The 24393-nt window shown below is 43.6% G+C and overlaps 1 protein-coding gene across 1 annotated transcript in view; it reads left to right on the forward strand.

Moving 5' to 3' along the window:
• The first annotated feature begins 7904 nt into the window (after positions 1–7904).
• The window catches only part of Tspan3 (tetraspanin 3), a 24926-nt gene continuing 8437 nt past the window's right edge, over positions 7905–24393 (forward strand). Inside the window, exons 1-6 of the mRNA XM_031343323.1 lie at positions 7905–8175; positions 21113–21304; positions 21522–21596; positions 22097–22198; positions 22785–22937; positions 23135–23218. Of these exons, the coding sequence (XP_031199183.1) occupies positions 8113–8175; positions 21113–21304; positions 21522–21596; positions 22097–22198; positions 22785–22937; positions 23135–23218 (669 nt within the window). The 5' untranslated portion in view covers positions 7905–8112. The remainder of the gene's footprint in view (positions 8176–21112; positions 21305–21521; positions 21597–22096; positions 22199–22784; positions 22938–23134; positions 23219–24393) is intronic.

Raw genomic sequence — 24393 nt, forward strand, 5'->3', positions numbered from 1 at the left:
AAAAAAAAGTGTGGCCTTGTTGGAGGAAGTGTGTCACTGTGGGGGTGGGCTTTGAGACTCTCCTCCTAGCTGCCTGAGAGATTCCAGTCTTCTGTTTGCCTTCTCCAGAGCCATGCCTGCCTGGACACCACCATGCTTCCTGCCTTGATAATAATGAACTGAACCTCTGAGCCTGAAAGCTAGCTGGGTTTAAATGTTGTCCTTCATAAGAGTGGCCTCTGTTGTGGTATTTCTTCACAGCAATGGAAACCTTAACTAAGACACCTCCCCAGTTGTTTATGGCCATATTGTTTTATCAAAACAATAGAAAACTAAGACTACCTTTGTACAAGCAAGAGTGCACAGAGGCCCTACCTCAACATTGGAGAGTGATTCCTCAATCACTCTCCACCTTAATTTTTGAGGCTGTCTCTCAGTGAACCTGGAACTCACCAATTCAGCTAGATTGGCTAGCCAGCAAGCCTCCTGCCTCCTGAAGCCCAGCTCTGGGCATACAGGTTCTGTCTGCTACTCCTGGCTTTTTCACATGGGTTTGGAGGGGATGAAATTCAGCTCTTCACGCTTGCGCATTAAACACTTTACCCACTGAGCAATCTCTCTAGTCACTATCATCCCATTTTGAAGAAAATGTTCACAAATGATATTACTCATTTTGCAGATGAGGAAATCGGGGTCGGGAATTTTAATATGACTTAGCTAGTGTCACAACACAATTTGCGGAGGAACCAGAACCTAGAGTCGAGTTTCAGCAGGTTGATGTGATCTCGTGTTCTTGGCCACCCCACTGAGTCATGCTGTCAGCTGCTGCTTCTCTACTCCACTCGTTTCTTAGTTCCTGGAAAAGTGTTTCTCCAGCCGCACAGTCATTCCACACTCAGGCACATCTGCACCATGTTTGATGGCACAAAAGACACTAGCAACTCCTATTGTGTTTGGCACTTGCCAATAATGCACAAAAATTTCAAGAACTTGGGATACTGAACTAGGAAAAAAGCTGAAAAAAGAGGCTTTTGTTTAGCCCAGGAGGCTTGGAGCAGTGACGGACAGCACAGCAGGCATTTCTACTGCCAAGATATAAGTGAAATGATTTTCTGCATCTTAAACCCAAATCCACTAGGGCTTTTTAACTGGCAAAGAATAATACATTATGCAAATGGAAGATATTACCCTAACACCTCTTCATATCTTTTTTTTTTCTAAATTGGTAGTTTCTCAGTTAACTATGCATAAAAACTGGGAACAATCAGTGTATTCTCAGCTATCATTTTTAGGAACTATCTCAAGTTTTTAACAATAGTGATCACTGATTGGAGCTTTTTCTGCATTCTTGTATTTTCTGTAATGAATATATGCCATTATTTAAATCAGGCAAAAATGTGAAATCAGTTGAGTATACAATTTTCTCTGCCTGGACAAAGGACTTGGGAAATGACCTGCCCCCAAAATTATCCCTAGAAAGAAACTCCAGCCAGGTGGACTGAGGACGCCCAGAAGCCAGCTCAGCACTCCATAAAGTCCCATGATAGTGGACAGCAATTGGCTGCCAGGTATGTCCAGTGTGGGGCTGGGGAGAGCCTTGAGTGCAGCCCAGAACAAACTCACTAAACATTACCTATTAAAGACACTTGTAAAATGGATTGTGGTCTAGTGCTCAGAGGGAATTTTGCAACATTGTATCGCAAAGTCAGCTGGTTAAGTACCTAGCCTCTATCTTTGGTGACCTGAGTGAACTGACTTTAGATGGTTGTACTCTCCTCTCTCTCTCCTCTCTCTCTCTCTCTCTCTCTCTCTCTCTCTCTCTCTTTCTTTTACCTCTCTTTTTCTCTCTCTCTTACCTCTCTCTCACTCGCGCGCGTGTGCGCGCGCGCACACACACACACACACACACACACACTAAATAAAAGGTTAAAAATGTTTCCCTCAGCCTATTATCTGCCACTTAATAAAATTAGAGGGCAGGCCACTAGTTACCACATTTTTTCATATAATTATATAACTACAATATTAGAATATGTAAAAGGTAAAAGACTGTGAAAAGCATTAGTGGATATTTTGTTTTCTGAGTGTAGATGGTTTGTTTCTACTTCTATGTTTTGGAATTTTCCAACATCAATCATCACATCTTGGTTATAAATAAACAATCAGACTCTGGCTGCCTTGGGCAGAGACTATGATAGGGGCAGTAGGCAAGTCTCCGCAGTTGGCAGAGTACTGGAAGTTAAAGGAAGTTCAGCTGGAGAGGAGACGCAAGGTCTGAGCTCAGAGACAAGTTGGTTAGGAGACTGTCAGGGGAGCTGGCCCCCAGGGACAGTGATCTCTCAAGCCCACATGGCCATAATAAACATTTGTTGCCCTTGTGTCTTTTTGTCACTCCAAGTCAACTTTCTGACCTGACTTGGTCACCTGATTCAGCAGTTCCTGGATTCTGGTGCTTTTGTGTGGGCTTCCCCAAATGAACAGAGAAGGTCTTGGGGAACAGGAAGCATGTTCCAGTGTGGGAAAGCTTCACGTGCCTTTGTGTAACACAGACTCCACAGCTGGTCTAAAAACCAATAATCATTGCAAGCAAAAATGGCTTTTTATAATGGGGGGGCTCTCACTTTCGGGGGGGAAGGAATCTTATCTCACATGCTGGGGATTCAAGGATATCGTTCACTGGGGCAATGTGTAAGTCAATAAAAGAAATGACATCTGCCCACTCCATTTAAGAAGTACTGAGTCCAGGGCCAAGTTGCTCCTTCACACTGTCCCTGTTTGCATCCAGCAGCCTGCTCACTGTTCCCAATTGCAATTAAATCAATAGTTAGGGTGGAATCTTGGCTTTGGATGGCAAGCTGGGGGTTGGGGGGGGTAGCCAGGGAAGCATGGCTGAGGCCTAACCACCTCATGTCTATGTGGCCCCAACACCTGGGTCAGCAGCATAGGTAACTGGCACATGTGATGAGCAAGCCAACTAATCCACCGAGAGCAACACAGTGGCCAGTTACTACAGGGCAGGAGGTGATAGGAGGGAGCCCCTGTGTGACAGTGCTAGTTCTGGAGAGCCCACAGTTTGGTCAGAGCCATATCCAGAGCACTGTGGGGGAGGTGGGTTGAGAAAGCCAAGACCTAAGCCTGAACTTCGGGAAAGAGCTGTGAAGAAGAGAGGTACAGGAGAAGCAACCATAGAACTAAGAAATGGTGTGTTTATAGAGGGGAGGAGAGAGCTTCAGAAACAGCTAAGTCAATGGAGTCCAGTGCCGCCAGGGCTTGTAAGATAATGAATGCTGCTACTTATGAAGCATGTGTACCAGGAACTCCGTATAAACCAGCTTAATGCTCACAGCATCTCTGGGCACATCATCATCACCATTACCACCAGCAGCACCCACCCCATGCCTTCCCTAACAGAATGCAGAGAGGCTATGGTGCTTCGTGAAAGGCAGTGTTATGAACCTGGGCTCTGTAGTAAGTGGGGTGTGGGCTCTCCACTAGGACATGTCCTGCTTAAGACATTTGTGGCTGGCACAGGATATACAACCCTGGGCAATTTATACAGGAAAGCAAGTGGATTTTTTTGTGTGTTTCTTTTCTCTTTCTTTCTTTCTTTCTTTCTTTTTTTTTTTTTTGTTTGTTTTTTTGAGACAGGGTTTCCCTGTATAACCCTGGCTGTCCTGGAGCTCACTCTGTAGACCAGGCTGGCCTCAAACTCAGAAATCCGCCTGCCTCTGCCTCCCAAGTGCTGGGATTAAAAGTGTGCGCCACCATGCCTGGCTGTTTCTTTCTTTTTTGAAATAGCATCTTACTGTGGAGCCCTGGCTGGTCTGAAACTTGCTATATAGACCATGCTGGTCTTGATCCACTTGTCTCTGCCTTATGAGGGCTGGCTCACCACCACTCCTGGTGAAAACAGTTTGTTTTGGCTCAGTTCTAAAGGCTGGAGAGACCAGGGTGAGGTGACCTCACACCCAGCTTCATCTTTCAAAGTGGCCTCACCCTTCCTAATGCTGCCACCCCTTAATACAGTTCCTCATGTTGTGGTGACCGCCAACTATCACACCGTTTTTGTTGCTACTTCATAACTGCAATTTTGCTACTTTTATAAATCAAATGTAAATATCTGATATGTGTATGGTCTTAGATGACCCCGTGAAAGGGTTGGTCAACCCCTCGAAGGGGTTGCAACCCACAGGTTGAGACCACTGATCTATTGTGATGTCATGCTCTTTCAACTCAGGGCAGGAAACAGAAGGGCCAGTGAGCACCATCAGAAGGAAAGTGTGCCAAACAGCTTCTCTTTGAGGCAACAACTCACTTTAAATAGACAGGCATTATTTCAGACTTTCCAACAGCTAGATACGATGGCATCCCACCTACTGAAAAAGCTGAGTCAAGAGGAGTGTCTTGAGTTCAAGACGTGCCTGAGTAACTTAGAGAAACCCTGTCTCAAAACTAAATTAGGGTTGTGGTGGCAGAATTAAGCATACGGGATGTATTCTATCCAGGCCATCACCATCAAACACTCAAAAGGAAACACCCCATAAACACTCAGCACTTCCTCCGTAGCGATCTTGAGAAGGGTTTTGCTGAGGACAAACCCCATGGCAAGTCGGCTGCCTCACAGGAAAGTAATCCGTCACTAGTAACTGCCAAGGGCTCTTTCCTTGATACCGTGGGGCAGTGGCACAGTGGGGGCCAGAGCAAGTGGAAGCTTGGGAGTCGAAGCCAGATGTGCAGTCACTCGCTACAGTGTTCTTCTTGCACAGATGTCACCTGGGTGCTGTTAGACTCCTACAGTCTGAATCAGACCCTGCCCCTGAGTGGCAGAGTCTCTAGAGACCTTACACCCAGAGAAGTCAGAAACGCTGTGCAGGATGAGGCTTTCAGGAACATTGGGGGATGGGCTTCGGGAAAGGCAGAGGGGGAGACTGGATGGGAGAATCAAGTGTTAAGTGAGGTTTTTGTTTCTAAAGTGGGCAATACTGCCTTGCTTGCCAGCTCAGAACAGTGTTTCGCAGCCCAGCGGTGTGTTAGAATTACATGGGATGCTTCTAAGCTGTGAGGGATTCCCTGACACCCACCCCTGGAGAGTCTAATGAGGTGTTTCTGCACAGCCCAGGTGATTCTCCTGGGGCAGAGGGCAAGAAGACATAGGACGGAAGTGCAGCCCTGGGAATGAGAAGAGATGGGCCCTCCCTGGAGACATGGGGTGGGGGGGTGGGGGTGAGGACAGGGAAAATGCACCAGAGTGTTTGAAGCAAGGAGGAGAAATGGGAAGAAGAAAGCAGAGAGGAGTTGGGGTTTGCATGGTTGGGGCATCAAGGACGTAGACTTTCAAGGTATACCAGAGACCCATGATTCTTCTGTCTTAAAAATTTAACGAGGACATATATGGGGCAGCAAAAATGGTAGTTTAATAATTTCAATCAGACAGTGTCACTGACCTGCTCAGAGATTGGAGCATCTTTTCTTTATACACAGCTTGGACTCAGGTGTAGTGGCGCGTGCCTCTAATCCCAGCATAGTGGCCTGGAGAGAGGGCTCAGGGTTGAGAGCACTGGCTGCTTTCCCAGATGATCTGGGTTCAATTCTCTGCAACCACATAGCAGCTCACAACTGTCTGTAACTCCAGTTCATGGAGATTCTGACACCCTCAGACAAAGCATCTGATGCACATATAAATACATAAATCTTTTTAAAACAATCCCAGCTGGGCAGTGGTGGTGCACGCCTTTAATCCCAGGACTTGGGAGGCAGAGGCAGGTGGATTTCTGAGTTCGAGGCCAGCCTGGTCTACAGAGTGAGTACCAGGACAGCCAAGGCTACACAAAGAAACCCTGTCTCAAAAAACCAAAAAAAAAAACCAATCCCAGCAGAGGCAGGCAGGCATACCTCTGTGAGGTCTGGGGCAGGTCTACATAGAGAGTCCAGGATCACAAGGGCTACATAAACAAACAAGACAAAACAAAACAAAAAACCACGCGTATAGCTTCACGCCATGGCCTTGCTGACTTCTTTCTCTGTGCTGACCTCCAGCAGCACATTAGGCTCTCTAGTGGGTGGCTGTTGTTGTTGTTGTTTTTCCCTAGAGCACAGCCTGTCCTTGCCCCAGGGTCTTTGCACTGGCCGTTTCTACCTCTGGGCTGTTCTCCAAGTGATCTCTTCACTTCATATGATCCTACCCCAGAGTACTTACTCTCCTCAGAGCTTACCCTCCTGTGAACGGGAATGACTATCTTCTGAGCCAAACTCCTCCATTTTTATCAGATCATCGCTGCAGGGCTTGTTCACGGTTGACATTCTTTCAAAGAAGATTGAGGAAGGCTATGGAACCTTCACCTGAGCAGCCAGTCACTCTTCCCAACTAGCTGTATGCAATTCCACCTTAATTGTGGCCTTGGGAAAGGACTAGGGGAGGGGGTGCCATCGATTCAGTGGGGGTTGGGGGGCATCATCCATGCTGGGTACAGACCTTTCGGAATGGCTGCTTTAAGGTCACCCATTCTCCTGTTCATAACTCCTTACCCTTTGCTCTCAAGTAAGTCTTATATTAGTGAGCATCGGTGTACCCAGGTTTGTCACTGGGTCCTGGGGAAGAGGGGTAGATGTTATTTATATCTCTCCCAGAGAATGGACTTAGCAGCACCTGTTACTCAGTACAGTTTTCTATGTCTGACCCAACCATTGCATCTTATGTCTGCTTGTCTCTTTGTTCATGGTCTACTCTCCTCTCTTCTACTGGAATGAAAGCCCCACATGGGCAAGCATTTGTCTTCTTTCTCATGGTGGAATGCCATCACCTAGAAGAGGTGCAGAGTGGGTCTTGGGAAAAGGTTGATACACGGACATTGCTTGGTACAGATGAATAGGATGCTGAGGTGCTTGGGTATTTCTGTGAATGTCCAGGGAAGATGATGAACCAGGGAAACTACAGGAAAAAGAGATGCTTGAGTTTGAGGACAGGTAAAGAGGTCCCAAGTAAGGGAGAGTGCAGGACTGTGGCAGAAGTGGTGTGTGTGGCCGAGGTGGCTTCTGCATTAGATCACTCTTCTATGTGTGGCTGTCGGCAAGTTTGGCATTCTTTCTAACCCTTAATTACCCTACCAGTAAAATTAGTCTGACAGTCTTCTGAAGCTGGGGGAGGGGTGGTGGCATGAATGAACTAATAGTTAAAAGAAGCTGATATGCATGCAGAGGAGGTGGCATTGCCACCAAATCTGATGACCTGGGACCCACATGGTGGAAGTAAAGAACTGACTCCCAAAGTTGTCTTCTAACCTTCACTTCTGGGCTGTGGGATGTTTGTGAGTGCACACGCACACACACAGACACACACTCACAGTTTTTATTTTTAAGATGCTAATGGCTACCATTCATCGAAGGCCGAAGGAAAGAGCGCAAAATGTCAACATGTACAAAGACGTATCTGTAATTGCAAATCTCAGTCCACAATGTACTACCCGGAATAGAGCTGCAAGGGTGGCTGCCTTGCCCAACCATCTCTGCTTTGCTGGCGCGCCAGAGTCTTCTGCTTTCCTGATGATTTTTATCAGAGTTAGCAGAGCTTCTGTCATACTAAATTCTTCATAATAATGTATTAACGTCCACCGCATTTCTTCCCAACTTAGATGGGGTGCTGCTTAGGTATCTCACAGTCACGAAAATCCCCCACGTGATGTAGGCCTTTCTGGGGAAGAGTAGTTAAAAGAACAGAGTTCTGTGGTCTGCCAATCATTCGGTCTAGTAAAAGTAATTCAATAAAAGGGGGGGGAACGTGTTTGTCCCACCAGGATTTCCCCCGAAACAAGATTCCGCACCCAAGGACGGTCAGAGGCCAGAAGAAAAGGCGCGGAGGCGTCGGCTCCTTTAAGAGGCGAGGCCACCTTGTTCTCCGCGGCGATGATTGGCTGAAGCGGCCGCAGACGCGGGACTTAGTTGCCTGGGAACGGCCAGGGGGGCCTGCGGCGGGCTGCACGCAGCTGCGAGGTGCTTGCTGGGGCGGCGCGGGGGTCTGCGGGAACGCGACTCAGGCCCAGCAGTTCTCAGCGGAGCCGCCGGCGCCATTGCCTCCTCGCTCGGTGAGCGCCGCTCCGCTCCGTTCGCCCAGCCGGGCCTCCGCCGGCCGCCGGCACCATGGGCCAGTGCGGCATCACCTCCTCCAAGACCGTGCTGGTCTTCCTCAACCTCATCTTCTGGGTGAGCTGGCGGGCAGCCGGGGCCGGGGGAGGCCTCAGTGCGGCGCGTGGGGACCAGGCGGGCGCGGGAGCCTGCTGAGGGGTCGCCCGGGCCCTGCGGCCTCGAAGCCCTTGGTGGGGTCCTTCCAGGGCCCAGCGGAGGCCAGGACGGTGCAGACCCGATGTGTCGGGGGCTCTGGGCCGCTGGCACGGTGCCAGGGTTACGCGGGTCGCCGCGGCGTGAGCCTGCGGGGCGCTCTGTTCTCAGGGCTGAGTCTGTCCGGGCGCCAGGCCCGAAATGGGACACTCCCCAGTGAGTCGGGTCCGCTGTCTTTGTCTGAGTCCTCGCCGAGCCAGTGGCTGTCCCCAGGTCAAGTAGCAGCTACGTGGGGACGCCGGTCGAGTCCCGGGCCAGGAATTTCGGCTTAGAGCTCTTTGTATAGAGTTGGTTGGTTGGTAAGCAGCCCAGAAAAAGGAAAGGATTCAGCCTGAAACAGCAGAGCATTTCTTTGATCAAGAAAATCGCCATCGCGGGGATGGGTAGCCTGAGGTTATAAAGCCTTTTAGATGTATCAGCTGCCACGAGATTTTTAAAGCAACGAATTCACTTCTATAAAAGGTTGCTTTTTGGAGGGGCTCGGGAAACCCAACCCCCAGAGAAAGTGCTTATAACCGACCTGTCTTGAGTCAGGTCCTTATCTCACCAGGGACTTTGTACTAACCTGTTGTTTGGCCCTCTCCTCTGTCTTGAATCCTTCTGGACTTTGCACCAGGAAAAAAAAAAAATTAAACATGTCTTCCATCATATCTTTTTGTTTGTTTGAAAAAAAACACAAAACAGCTTAACATTAGAACAGTTCAACCTCTTTACTTTAGTACTTAAAGTCTGGTAGTGTACTGCAGTGTAACCCACACACTACTATTGGGTGTTTTCTGATAAATTATTAGTTATGGGCACATTACTGGTGATTTGGGACCCAACTGACCCTCAGGTCCTCAGGCTGGGATCAAGTTTCCTTTTTCCCCAGCTTTGTTATAAACATTTGCCCTATCCATAGTACCCAGGATATTCTTTGAACAATTCCACTGAGCATACTTGAGTGTATCATCACCCACCAGTTCCCACTCAGCTCCTGTCTCGGAAAGTATGGACATCTATTCTGGAAAGTCTTCCCATTCCTCTTGCCCCTAACAAAGAATGAAACCTTTCATGTCCTGACTGCTGGTAGCTTAAAAGGATGCTATGGATAATGAGGCACTTGTGGTTATTTGCGCAGGAGACTTGCGATTGGCCTCAGACTGAACTACTTGAAATCACCTGTGTGGGATTGGGATTCCTAACATTTCATTTCCCATTTAGAACAGATGTTCCTCATACTTTAAATTACATGCCTGTTTAAAAGGAAAATTATATTTTCAGAGATCCCCAAATGAAAAACTCTTAGTAGTTAATGAGACCCTCAAGAGACAGAAACTTTGGGTTGGTTGGTTGGTTGGTTTTGAGACAAGGTCTTACTTTGTGGCTCTAGCTGCCCTAGAACTCACTATGTAGACCAGGCTGGTGTCCAACTCACAGAGATCCATCTGCCTCTGCCTCTACTTCTGCCACCTGAGTGCTAAGATTAGGTGTGTGCCACTGTGTCTAGCTTGAGGTGGATATTTGTATACAGAATAGCTCCCTGTGGGTTTATGGCATTAACTATTTGGTTTTGAAGAATATTTGTTAGGTGAGCTCTAGGCCATTCACACTCAAAGTCTATGTATGTTCCTCTGAGAAAAGGCTGGAAATACAGGAGTGGTTTTCTTTAAATAATCAAAAATTTTATATATATATATATCAGTTAATTCTTAATTCTGAAAGATTGTTTATGAATCTTTGGAAAGTGTATATAAATATATTCACTCCAGTGAAAGTTATGTTGTGAACTTCTTAGTTTTTGCTGAGGCAAACATCGTATTGTTCATACAGCATACCTTTTATTTGAGTTAGTAGCTTTTGTGAGTGTTGAGAAGGAAGTTAAGCAGAAAATGGGGGCAAATACAGTGCAGTGTGCCTGAGACAGCAGTATTTTAGCTTGTCTACTGAGATTATTAGCTTAAAGGCAAACTACTGGAATCCGACAGTACTGCTAACTCTTGCGTGCTTTCTTCTTGCTAGTCATCGTGATAACTTAGGGGAGTGTAATCTGGGACTGGTGAGGGCATCCGAGCTTAGGGAGTTAAGACAGCACACTGGAGAAGTGGCAGGGCCAGTGTTCAAACCCAGGCTGTCCCATTGCTAGTGCCTGTGGTGTCAGAGGAAGTAGTGCCTTCAAGAGACTTGGAAAGGGCATGGGGTTTGGGGATGACAGTTGTTAAGCCATAGTAGAGGCTCTTTTCTCTAAAATGTACTGCCTTTCACATTAATGTTTAGGAACTGTACCCACACTTAAACTAGATCGCTCACTTGCTGAAGAGTTTAAGTCAAGGAGGAAGTGCATTGAATTGTTAACAGATTGCTTTTGAGAGGTTGGAATACATTCTTCAGTTTGCATTGAGTGTGTTCTTATAGGAGGCCCCTCCCTTTTTATAAACCTAGAAATGTGTAACTGGAAGGGGTAGGGCTCCTCTGTACAGACAGAGCACATCAAGTTGATCCAGTTTAGATTCCCCTGGGCAGCTTGCTCATACTGAATCTCACTATTGGTACTGGCTGGTCCTTGGTAAGTACTAAAGTTTAATTGCCTTAGCGGAGGCTTATATCTTGATATACTGGTTCCTTTGGTAGTCTGTCCAGTGGCCTGTGATATGGAAATAGAGTCTTGCTAGTACACGGGCTTTCAATAATCTGACTGCCAAAACTGTTAATGTAGATTTAGTGTACTTTGTACAATGTATCTCTTAAAAGAGAGACCATGGCTTTTTTTCTTCTGTGTGTGAGCATGCATGTGTGTGGGTGAGAGGACGGTTTCCAGGGAGTTCTCTCCTACCATTGGGCCCAAGGAGTAGTCAGTCTTGGTGGCTATTTCTAAAATTCTCTTCTTCAGCAAATTCCTAGGATATTAGTGCTTATAGCTTGAATGCTAGTTTTGACAAGGGTTTTTCTTTTTTTAATGGCAACTCAGCACTTTAAAAACATTTTAAACATTTAAAATGTTATGTGTATGGGTGTTGTGCCTGCATGTATGTCTGTTCCATTTCTATGCCTGATATCCATGGAGGCCAGAAGAAAGTGTCAGATCCCCTGGAACGGTGGTTCAGGACAATTGGGAGCTGGATTGTTGTTTCTGGGAATTGAACTCAGGCCTTGGGAGACCAAGCCAGTGCTCTTAATCTCTAGAGCCATCTCTCCAGTTCTGATTCTTCTGTTTATGTGGAGCAGTATAGCTTTAAATATGAGTATTAGTGCTTGATTCATGAGCACTTATTAAAGGTTACATGGGTTTGAGGTAAAAAACTACATTTGAAGGCCATTGTAATGCTAGTACAATCGACCCCTTTGTGCAGAGGTCAGGTAGGATTCAAGATGCACTTCACACATATTTGTTAGGCTTTACAGGAGCTGTAAGAGAAAACTGCCCATGCTTGTAGACTTGCTCATCTTGATGTCTGTTCTGTTTGTTGTGTTTCTTCTGTAATGAGAAGGAATTGTAACACCATGACAGCTTGTGGTTTAGGGAGAAGTCCAGCCAGAGTGTCCAGTGCCTGTGCTAGCATCTATTCATAGGAAATAACCTATGTATAGAGAGGCTGGAAGCAATATGTCTCCTGTTTTTAAAATAATGCATTTCTCTCTGTGAATGTATATAACTAAGGAGAATTGCTTTATTAAGCAAATATGAGCATTTACATACCTGTTCTTAGAAAAAAGTTTTTACAGAACTTTCAGGTGGAGCAAGACAGGCAGTAAAAGTACCAGGGAGTTAAGCCAGGGTGTGGATGTGACTTGGTGACCACTTGAGTTGGCAGAGGCTCCTCTGAGGAAGTACAGTTCAGGGTGGAACAGAAGAAGCCAGTTTGTAGAAGAGGTAAGGGAATTCAGTACTGAAGGAGTACTAGGTCATAAAGCCAGGGTTTACTTGGCATGTTCAGATTACTAAGTAAGGGCATCTAGGTTATACTTCAGTGCTCTTGGTTAGGAACAAATAAGGAAAGGGGCTGGAGAGGTGGCTCAGCAGGTAAGAGCAGTTGTTCTTGTAAAGGACCCAGGTTCTATTCCTAGCACCCTATGGTGCCTTGAAACCATCTCTATATCTCTGTATCTCTAATGACTTTTTATAACCTCTGTGGGCATCAGGCATGCATTTGGTGTGTAGACATACATGCAGACAAAATACCTGCATATAAAATAAAAATAGACAATTTTAAAATAAAAAATTTACAAGAGAAAAATATTTTCCAGTCTTGTCACAGACCACCTTGAATATATACCCATTGTGTTTTCTGACGAGTTTTATGTCTGTGTAGGTAATATAAGTGGGATATGTTAAGATCCTGATGTGCTTTTCTGTTTCCTGTGCTCATCCTGTCTGTGTGACTGTTTTAAGAAGATTGTTATTATAACACATTTCAGCTAACAGGTTGTTTATTAAAATAGGTTTTCGGTTTGTTAGGGAAAGAAGTTTGTCAGGAAACAAATCATGGAGCATACTGGAGATATGTTTAACTTTTTTTCTTTTCTTTCTTTTTTTTTTTCAAGATGGGGTTTCTCTGTGTATCACTGGTTGTCTTGGAACTCACTCTGTAGACCAAGCTGGCTTGAACTTAGAAATTTACCTTTCTTGGCCTCCCAGTGCTGGGATTAAATGTGTGCCCCACCATACTCAGCCTGTTCCACTTTTTTTTTTTTTTTCTTTTTGACATGAAAGGATTTCTGACCCCACTGCATTTTTGGTCCTGCTTGAGCATCATTTAGGGCAGTGGGTCTCAACCTCCCTAATGCTGCAACCCTTTAGTACAGTTCCCTATGGTGTGGTGACTCTCAGCCATAACATTAAGTTTGTTGCTACTTCATAACTGTAATTCTGCTGCTGTTACGGATTGTAACATGAATATCTGATATGCAGGCTATCTGATTTGTGACCCCTCAAGGTGGTTGTGGTCCACAGGTTGAGAACTACTGATTTAGGTAGAACCTAGAGCCCTCAGGAGATCTCTGATTTAGGTAGAACCTAGAGCCCTCAGGAGATCTCTGGTCACAGTTTGAGGAGCAGTTTCTGTCTGTTAGAATATTTATCTTTTTAGAACTGGGTGATGGCAGTACACACCTTTCATCCCAGCACTTGGGAGGCAGACACAGGTGGTTTCGGAGTTCAAGGCCAGCCTGGTAGACAGGGCTACACAGAGAAACCCTGTATGACTAAATAAAAATAATAAAAAATAAAAAACAACAAAAGTTTTATCCTTTAGAATATTTATTGTTCTTTGAAGTATTTTAATTAATTTTATGCCACAAAATCTGATTCTCAGTAGGGGTTTTGTTTTGTTTTGTTTCCCCAGAAAATTCTGTAAGGTTTTCTTGGCACCAAATGGGTACAGTGTAAGAATTGTGTAGTCAGGAAGCAGTTGTAGAATAACTCCTCCCCTGCCTCAGACACACAAAGACACTGTCTCTGCTGCTCAGCTCATGGGGAGAGGAGGGAGTCTGACTGAATTTCATATCTCCCGGCATCCACTTATATCCGTGGGTTGGCCTTTCTTTAGAAGTGTGATCTTAATGGTTATTGAACAATTAATAGACTCAGAACTATAAATTGTCAATTTCTCATTATAAGTTAGTATTTAGCTTGAAAAAAATCTTTTCTTCCTGCTCCTCTTCCCTCGTCTCCTTTTAAGTAGTTTATCAGTCAGTATATAAGAACATTTTTGTGTTTATTCACTTTTGCTTGAAGGAGACTGTAGTTGACATTATGTATTTTACATTGTTGCTGCTCCTGATATGAACACATAGCTAGATTCTAACATGTTAAAGCTTAAATACTCCAGACTCCCAAAGTAATAACTGACTTTTTATACAGTTAGAGTGAAATGCAGCAACCAAGAGTCTCAAAACACAAGTTAAACTCCATGATTTGCAGCTGGCCCTTGGAGCCCATGAGTCTGAAAATAGCCAGTCTCCACACTGTTGCAGTAGTTAGCCTGCAGAGATTAGTCTGTCTCCAGTTTCATTGCAATATGAAATTTGGGTTTTCAAGTGGTGGTAGGCATATACTGGATTAATTGGATCAACAATAAATATAAAAGACCAACTGAAAAGAAAAAATTCAGTAGAATTGAGAATAATGACCTTTGTAATATCTTTAAGGTAACAGCTTAAAAGGCGTAGTATATTTAGGAATAATGGCAATGGTGTCAGTGATACTGATTGCTAAAGTAGCTTATTGACACCCCAAGTAGGCTTTGACAGTTTTCTTTTTAGTAATATAATAAAGAACTATTCATCAGAAATATCTAAAGGATGAATCAAGCCAAACCTAAAAATAGCAATAAATGGAAGCAATTGACAGGCACCTAAAACGTGGGATTGAAAAGAGACCTATTTTATGTGTTTAAGGGCAGACAGATCTAGGAATTAATCTGGAAAAAAACCCCACACAATATAGTCTTAATTTCAGACATAACTTTAAATGTATTTTGCAAGTTCGTATAAATGTGTGTGTATATGAAAACTTAAATATATTGGAAACAACTAAACACTCCTAATTGTATCACTCAGTATAGTTTTTCTTTAAAATGTTTTTGCACTAAGATGTGTCGGTTTCCCCATTATAAATATACTAAGTTACAGTCTCATAGTGTTTCCAGGCTACAGTGCAAGCTCTCCTCTTAGGGTTTGGGTTTTTGCATTTGCTATTACCTTTTTATGGTGTTGGTTTGACAAATGTACAAGTCTTTGTTTCCATCTTATGTACTTACAGATTTCTAGAAGTGTTTCTAGGTATACATGCTAAGGTTGGTACCTGTTGCCCATTGCTTTTCAGGAGGATACATCTTTACCATTCTGTACTCGCTCTGGTATAAGTCAATCCCGCTTTACTTCATTACTGACCCAACTTGTCAAGTAGAAAATGTCATTATCTCAGTAGCTTCACAAGGTCTCGTGCAGAGGTGGCCTTGGTTTCTCAGAGAGGGTTGCCGGTCTCTGGGGGTAGTCTTTTCCTGGCTGTTCTTGGAAATATGTCTGCTGAGACTTAGTAAATGAGTAAATTGTGCTTAGTGACATGAGCCATTTTATCAGAGTAATGAGGCTGATTGGAACACAAAGATGTATGATTTCTTAGGTAGTCTTAATGGCAAAAGGGTAAAGTTTTTGGGAATGTTTCTTCTGGAAATGAATTGTACAGAACTGCCAATAAATTCCTTGCAGGAAAGTAGTGAGGTATATACAAATCTAATATGGCTACACTCAGAATTAAATGTTAAAGCTTGTGTGTGTGTGTGTGTGTGTGCGCTGAATGCTTCTGATTCTCCCCTGCTTTGAACTTTTGCTTTCTATAGTGTTTAGAGTATATAGCAGTTTCTAACCAGTTTTTCTCTTGACTACTTCTTCCTCCTAAATTCCTATTCTTTACCAATTGATTCTTTGAGGCAAAAGTCACTCTGAAGGAGCTGTTTATGCAGGGACACAGAATCATTAGGTGCTGGGCTTTGAGGTGAAGTTGAGTTGGTCTCCGTTTTTGCCAGTTATAGACATGATTCCTGTGTTTCTTGATAGACCACACCCACAGTGACTTCTTTCTGCCTCTGTTTCATTCACATGTTCTATGGCATGTTTCCAGAGACAGGTTTCAGAGTGCTTGGTGAAAAAGAAGGAACTGACTGTGTGGGTTTTAGGAATTCACTGCCCTCTCTCCTCCATCGCCCATAGAGGAGTTAACCTTTCCCAAAACAACACCAACCTTAGTTTGTAAACATCCAGACAGCGATGTTCTCGAAGAATGAAACTTCTTACTTGAAGACATTCACATTTGTATAGATGTAGAGAAAGAATAAAAAGACAAATAATGTCATGTTTTTGAAATTAAGCAGTCTCTCAGTCTATAGAGGAGCAGTCCAGTTAACAGAAAAGCACTGGCCTGCCTACAACGCTTTAAACTTCCACTACTCAATGTAAAACCTGGGCAAACTGAAAGAATGAGTTTTGTTTTCAAAACCCCAGCCTTTCCCCTAAATTTCCCTTTACTTTGTAAAAAGGATGGTTATTTTTAGTACACTGCCCTGGCCCAGATCCTCCTTATAGGCCCAGATTCTCTCAGCCTGACTACTCAGCAGCTTCCAAGTTCCACTTTGCCCTGCCTCTGCTGCCCCTCCCACCCCTTCCCACCCCCTCCATCCTCTCCTCCTCTGTAGCTGCTTTGTTGGCAAAATCCTGATCCAGTCCCACTATTGCCCCACAAACAGGATTTAACCAAGCTCACCTTTTAATTTTCTGTTGCTTTTTAAGTAATGTCACATCTGCTTAAGAGTCAAAGTGAGGGGGCTGGAGAGATGGCTCAATGGTTAAGAGCACTGACTGCTCTTCCAGAGGTCCTAAGTTCAATTCCCAGCAACCACATGGTGGCTCACAACCATCTCTTCTGGTGTGTCTGAAGAGAGCAACAGTGTACTCACATACATAAAATAAATAAATCTTTAAAAAAAAAAAAAAAAGTGACTACAGACTTCCCATCACCAGTAGGAACCACTGTGCTTCTCCTTGCACCTGACTATGCAAATTATTTTTCATGTTTGTTTAGCTCTTTTGATTGTCATTAAGGCAGGTACTTAAAATTATTTAGGTTATTCAGCCACTGTTGGAAATGAACAATTACTCTGTATTTTCAAAAGTCATTTAGAAGAGACCAGCAATCCTGTTTATGTGATCCTGTCAGGTGTGAGTGCAGCACACAGTTGGTGTGACTAACTGCTACATTACTTCCTACTGATGTTGAAGAATTAGACACTGTTATATTCTCTCCTGTGAGAACTGTCTGTTGAATGTTTGCCGCAGGGACTGAATAACCTGGCATCCTCCAGACAGTAAGCAGTATTTATGAGTAGGATCTCCTACCTTGCCTCCTCTTGGCTTTCTCATATCTAGTTTTGATTTGTTCTGCTGTGATCACTTAGTTTTAGATGGTGTGTCACTCTGGTCAGAGAGGAGCCTGAGAGATATGTCACTTGGCCCATTCCCAGGCATACTAAATGTGAGTTTCACAGAAACCTCTTCAGGATAAAAACCCATCATTTTATTTCTAAAATACAGGTGGTTCCTCATACCTGTACTTTATAGGAATATCATTATCTTCTTGTTACATTTTTTTATTCAGATTTATCTAGGCTAAAACTTCATTTACTAGCTGGGCCTGGTGGCATAATCTGTTAGTATGCTATACTTAAATAGAAACTTTAAAAAAAAAATTGAATTAATTTTAAGGGATTTATTTTAATGATGTATACATGTGTGAATGGGTGTGCGTATGGATGCAGTTGCCTGTGGAGACTAGAGAGGGTAGATTGCCCAGAACAGGAATAGGAGTTATGGACAGTTTTGAGCTATCCAGTATGGATACTGGGAACCAAACTTGCCATCCTCTGGAAATGCACTACACATTTCTCTAGTGAATTCATTTTGAACAATATTCATTTTTATTTAATTGAGCATCAGTGGAGTTGCAGCCACTAGGCAAGGATTGCCTCAGTTCATCTATAGACATAATACTGTCCAGAAAAAGGACACAATTTGCAGGTTAGGACAGCATAGTTCTGCTGAGACAGAATAGGCTAGTCCTTAATTTTCCTGTTTCTCTCGGTCTGTCAGACAGTCCTGGGCCAGAAGGCTGAAGACAGATGGATGCTCCATCGTCCTGACTTACTGGGGCTGTATAGGTAGGCAGCAGTCTCTACAGTTTGTCTCAGTTCTGGAAGCTGTGTTAGGCTTCCTATATATTTTCAGTTAATGTTGGTCATTCTCAGATTTCTAATGGGGTTGAAAGACTACTTATAGTCTCATAGCCAACCCAGGTTATTTTACTTTGAGAGAACAGATTTGAGAGGATGGTTTTCAGATGGCATACAATCTAAAGCCAAGACATAAGTCAAGGTAGAATCATAAGTCTATTAATTTAAGATAGAAATTGTATGTGTGTGTGTGTGTGTGTGTGTGTGTGTGTGTGTGTAAGGTGAATGCATATGTGCACAAGTCCAGGGGCTTGCAGACTCCAGAAAAGTCTGTTAGATCCCTTTGAGATGTGGGTGCTGGGAACTGAACTCAGGTCTTTTAAACTTTTTTTGTTTTTTGTTTTTGAGATGTTGCCACATTTTTCACTGAGCCCTCTGCCCTTTCTTTTTGAGGCAGGGTCTCACTGCAGCCCTCATGTACCTTGAAGTACTATGTAGACTAGGCAGACCTTGAGCTCGTAGAAATCTACCTGCCTCAGCCTCCCGGATTCTGGGCTTAAAAGCATGTGCTGCTGCCCTGCACCCCTTCCCTACAAGCCCTTTAAGAAAGAACTCTAAAGGATCGGTTCTTGTGTAAAGTTTGTTTAATGAAGGCAGTAGGCACAATTTGATTAATTCATGTTTAAGATTTAATTCAATTTGAAGACTGAATTATTTGCTTTAGTAAAATGCATTATATATGTATGTTTGTGACTATATAACATAAATGTAGTTAAGAAAATGTTTAAAAAAGGGCATCCATTGTTACAGACTCCACACACTTCCAGACTATTAGGACTAATCTTTTTGCTCATCTTACAGTGACATATGCCAAAAGCAAACCTGTAAGTGAATCCAACAGATCTCGTAGCTCTTAGTGTACTGTTTGTTTTAATGGTAAACGAGTAGTTACAACTACAGTCTGTCTTAGGGGTGGTGGCCATCCAAATCCAGTAAACTGAATTAGTTTCCAAATTGTGTTTGCATGGTGCACTGGCAACTGTGAGCATTGGCTGGATTGGTGAGAAAGTATGTACAAGCTCACCACAGCCTTGCCTTCCTTTAGTGGAGGTGGGGGTGGAGGTGGGATTTACTTTGTAAATGCTGACACCTGCGTGCGCCATGTGCTGTTTGAATACATATGGTGTAGGTCTGAAAGAGAAACAGGCACAATTTGTGCCCAGGAGGTATATAAGAAATAAAGTTTGAGTTTAAGGACAGCTCAGTCTACAAAGCAAGTTCCAGGACAGTCAGGGCTACATAGAGAAACCTTGTCTCAGAACACCCCACCTCCACCTCCATGGTTAAAAAAAAAGATTAAATTGCAGCCATTGTGGAAAATACCCTGTTTGTGTTTATTCAATATGTGAATGGACAAAGGGTAAATAGTTAAACTCTCCATAATGGGGCTGGAGAGATAGCTTAGTGGTTAAGAGCACTGACTGTTCTTCCAGAGGTCCTGAGTTCAATTCCCAGCACCCACATGGTGTCTCAGAATCATCTATACTGGGATCTGATGCCATCTTCTGGCATGGAGGTGTACATGCAGGTAGAGCACTCAGATACATAAAATAAATCTTTAAAAAAAATATCCTGACCAACAGTCAGTTAAGATACAGAGGGTTTATTTAAAAAGGAAAAAAAGAATAATTCCTGTGAGGAAGCGGTGATCCTTAAGCTGCCACTGAATCAGTAAGGCGGCAGCTGAGATGTGAAGAAGTGAGAGGGGATGTAGGTCAGCTTTACGTTTGAAGTATATGAGGGTGAAGTCTTCAGAATGCAAAGCAGACCAAACAGTTTAGACCCTTAACATTTTCATACTCCTCATTTTATGCAAGTTAGACCTTGCCCTGTTCATATTTTTAACAACAGTAACTCATAGAGAACATATTTAGGGGCAAAGGGAGAGTTAGGAATTAAGATTGAGGGTTGGCCAGGTTAAGACAAGTGCTTCTGCCAGGCAGTGGTGGCACACACCTTTAATCCCAGCACTTGGAAGGCAGAGGCAGGTAGATTTCTGAGTTTGAGGCCAGCCTGGTCTACAGAGTGAGTTCCAGGACAGCCATTGCTAAACAGAGAAACCTTGTCTTGAAAAACAAACCAAGTGAGAGAGTGTGTGTGTGAGTGTGTGTGTGTATGTGTGTGAGTGAGTGTGTATGTGAGTGTATGTGCTGTGTGTGTGTGAGAGTGTGCATGTGTGAGAGCGTGCATGTGTGTGTGAGTGCGTGCGTGTAAGTGTGCGTGTGTGTGCATTTGTGTGTGTGTGAGTGTGTGTGAGTGTGTGTGCCTGTGTGTGTGTGTGTGTGTGTGTGTGTATAAATCAGGGTACCAGAGCCACCTTCTCCAGCTGTGATTGTGCTGCTGTGCTGTGATAGGTCTGAGTTTTTAGGTTCAGAGGATTGAGCAGTCATTAATGTCACTGTGGAAGCTATGCATTAGCTTAAAGATTTATACATTTGTGTTTTCAAAGGTCAAATAATCACACTTGTGTCAAAGCGCTGTGAGTTCTGCTCCTTAGAGCAAACAGTTTAGTATAGCCTGGAACTGTGTGTGTGTGTGTGTGTGTGTGTGTGTGTGTGTGTGTGTGTGTGTGTGTGTCTGTATGCAGGTATCTCTGAGCATAGAGCTGGCGCCCTAAGCTAACAAAACCAAAAATGATGGAGAATGTGTGCAGGGCCCCTAGAGAAGGAAGGGGCCTGGAGCCGGAATAAAGCTTTCTGCACCCATGACTCCTGAGTATCCAGAGCATTTTTAATCAGGAATGTTCTTTACTGATTTAAGAGTGATGGGAGTTAATAACCTCCTGGGTTGAAGGTGAGCTCAGTTGGTAGAACGTGTGTATAATGTGAGCATAGCCCTGGGATAGATCCTAGCACCACCTAAGCTGAGGTGGGTGGTGGTGCCTACTGCAATCCTACTCTTGAAAGTGGAGGCAGGAAGAGCAGAAATTCAAGGCTGGCTGGGATACAAAGACATGTTCTCAGAAAAAATAATTGTAACCTAAGCATGAATAGGAATTGCAGTGTTGGGACTCAGACCAGTGTTTCCTTCTGCTCTTACAGGGGGCGGCTGGCATCCTCTGCTACGTGGGAGCCTATGTCTTCATCACTTATGACGACTATGACCACTTCTTTGAGGATGTGTACACGCTCTTCCCTGCTGTGGTGATCATAGCTGTAGGAGCTTTGCTTTTCATCATTGGCCTGATTGGCTGCTGTGCTACAATCCGGGAGAGCCGCTGTGGACTTGCCACAGTAAGTTAACACTCCACATGTCAGACTATGGAGGGCTGTTTATCTGGTCCTCTATCTTGAATTGAGAGGAAGTTCTGTAGATGTAGATGTCTTGGCTCTTATAACTATACCAGAGTTATTAACACATGCCCATGGTTTGTTGTTGTTGTTGTTGTTTATGAAGAGAATATTTAGAACTTTTTAAAAATTGTACTTAATTTCTGATATTTCTTTACAGTTTGTCTTCATCCTGCTCTTGGTTTTTGTCACAGAAGTAGTTGTTGTGGTTTTGGGATACGTGTACAGAGCAAAGGTATGTTGTCCACTTTGCTTCACCCAGTGCTTTGAAAGCTGGCTTAAGCTTTCCAGGTAAAGTAGAACAGGTTAATTTCACCAAAGTCAGCATTTCCATTGTCTTATTTCAGTGATGCTGCCGCTTTAATATACATAAGATTAATTGCTATTTACTTATAAAACTTCTCTCAATTAGCTGAAGCTGAGAACAGATCTCTCTCTCTCTCTCTTTTTTTCCGTAGACATTTGATAGATGCATGTGGGACATCCGCCCAGTTCATAGATGCTTGTCCCTTTTGAGTGGCTTGTTATGCTGGCTTCTTTTGCACAATCTATTTGAAGGCTGTTAGCCTGTGTGATGTAATAGATCTGAACTGTTTGCTGCTAGTTCGAATCTAAGTGGAATAGGAAGTCTTTTTCTTACTAAGTGTACAGGATACATTGGCAACTTTCAAACATGCTTTGACTGGTGTTAGTGAGCAGTGTTTTTGAGGGATGGACTCCTTTCTTTTGATTCAGGTGGAGAATGAAGTTGATCGCAGCATTCAGAAAGTGTATAAGACCTACAATGGGACCAACTCCGATGCTGCCAGCCGTGCTATTGACTATGTGCAGAGACAGGTGAGCTTCCCTGATGGTGTTCACCCCAACACTAGCTCGGCTTCTTTTGTGATGTGGGCTGTGAGGACCTTACACAGCCAGGATGAACTCCACAGCTTTAAGAGCGTGTCTACAACCCTGCCTCCACATTTACTCCTTTTTCAGTCTTATTTCAACTTTTTTTGCTTTATTTTCTTAAAGTAAGTCACACACATTTCAAATAAAAGTTGTTAAGCATTTTGCCATTGGAAATTATTTTAATTCAGTTTAATATTAAACATGTGAGGTATGAGCGTACTTGGGCCGAGACAGCTCAGGGGTTAGGAAACTGCCTCTTTTAGGTAGTGTCCTTTCAAGTATAGGTCCTAGAACTTATAATGATATTTAAATTGAATTTGAAAATGCAGTTTTTCAGTCACACTAATCAGGTTTTAAGTGTTCATCCCCAATGTGGCTAGTGGTTCCATGCTACCCTGAGCAGGTGTGTGTTCTTCACTGTAGAGAGCTCTGCTGCTAATCACTGACCTGGGGGTAGCTTGTTAAAGTTCTGTACTGCACAGGGCTCAACAGACACCTGCGTTACCTAAGGAATTTCTCTCTTATCCAGTTGCACTGTTGTGGAATTCATAACTATTCAGACTGGGAAAATACAGATTGGTTCAAAGAAACAAAAAACCAGAGTGTTCCTCTTAGCTGCTGCAGAGAGACTGCCAAAAGCTGTAATGGCAGCCTGGCCAACCCTTCCGACCTCTATGCTGAGGTGAGTTTGACCTGATTTTCTCTTTCTAGTCACTGCTTGGACTTTTTCAGTCATTTTACTATGTTGTCTTTTGTTTTAATTGTGAGTCTCTACACTGCTTTGATCATTAGTTCTCATTTCCACTGTTGCCAATGAGCAGTAGTCTGTGTCTGCAGCTTTCTCTTTAGAGTCAAGTCTAACACAGCTGTGTGTTCCAGGGCTGCGAGGCTCTTGTCGTGAAGAAGCTACAAGAAATCCTGATGCATGTTATCTGGGCAGCGCTGGCCTTTGCAGCTATTCAGGTGAGCGGGGCTAGCCACAGAGCTGTTGTTAGAGTGGTTTGTCCTCTGTGTCAACTGTGGTAGCTTTAGCTACTACGCAGAGTGGATCTTCATGTACCAGCCGCCAGTTTCCAAAAACGCAGAATGCTTTAAAGAAACTAGTGATCTTTATGGAGAGGGATTGTGTGAGGGACTCTGCTTTTTTTTCCTGAATTGATTAGTAAGGGCTTCATTCAAAAAAGAAAAAATAATTATATTGTAGGTGTCTTAGTTAGGGTTTTACTGCTGTGAAGAGACACCATGACCAAGGTAACTCTTTTTTTTTTGTTTGTTTTATTTTGTTTTGTTTTGTTTTCGAGACAGGGTTTCTCTGTATAGTCCTGGCTGTCCTGGAACTCACTCTGTAGACTAGGCTGGCCTCAAACTCAGAAATCTGCCTGCCTCTGCCTCCCAAGTGCTGGGATTAAAGGTATGCGCTACCACTGCCCGGCCCAAGTAACTCTTATAAGGACAACATGAAATTGGGGTTGGCTTACAGGTCAGAGGTTCAGTCCATTGTCATCCAGGCAGGAGCATGGCAGTGTCGAGGTAGGCGTGGTGCAGGAGGAGCTGAGAGTTCCGCATCTTTATCCAAAGGCTGCTAGGAGAAGACTCACTTCTGTAGCTAGGACGAGAGTATTAAAGCCCACACCCACAGTGACATACATCTTCATCCAAAGGCTGCTAGAATACTGGCTTCCAGGCAGCTAGGATGAGGGTATTAAAACCCACACCCACAGTGACATACAGACTCCAACAAGCCCACACCTCCTAATAGTGCCAAGCATATACAAACCATCACAGTGGGGGTTATTCCTGGATGGTATTTTGACAGAACTCCGCAGACCTTTTTAAAATACTGGTATATTTCAGTTTGGAAGTGGAAAGCTTTCACTTGAGTGCTTTTGTATACTGTTTCACTTTCTGCTTCTTGTTTTTCTGTTCTTGAGGATTTTTTTTTTAATTTTTAAATTTATTTTTGCTGTACTGGAAATCAAACCTAGAATCCAGTGTTTGCCAGACAATGTACTCCCACTGAACTATATACTTAAAATTCTTCCTTGTGATTTTTTTAAAAAATTATTTCTATTTTACCTTAAATATATATACACATATACATATATGTATATATACATGTGTATATATATATATATATA

Source organism: Mastomys coucha, unplaced genomic scaffold (assembly GCF_008632895.1).
Source record: "Mastomys coucha isolate ucsf_1 unplaced genomic scaffold, UCSF_Mcou_1 pScaffold23, whole genome shotgun sequence".
In the NCBI taxonomy this organism is placed as follows: domain Eukaryota; kingdom Metazoa; phylum Chordata; class Mammalia; order Rodentia; family Muridae; genus Mastomys; species Mastomys coucha.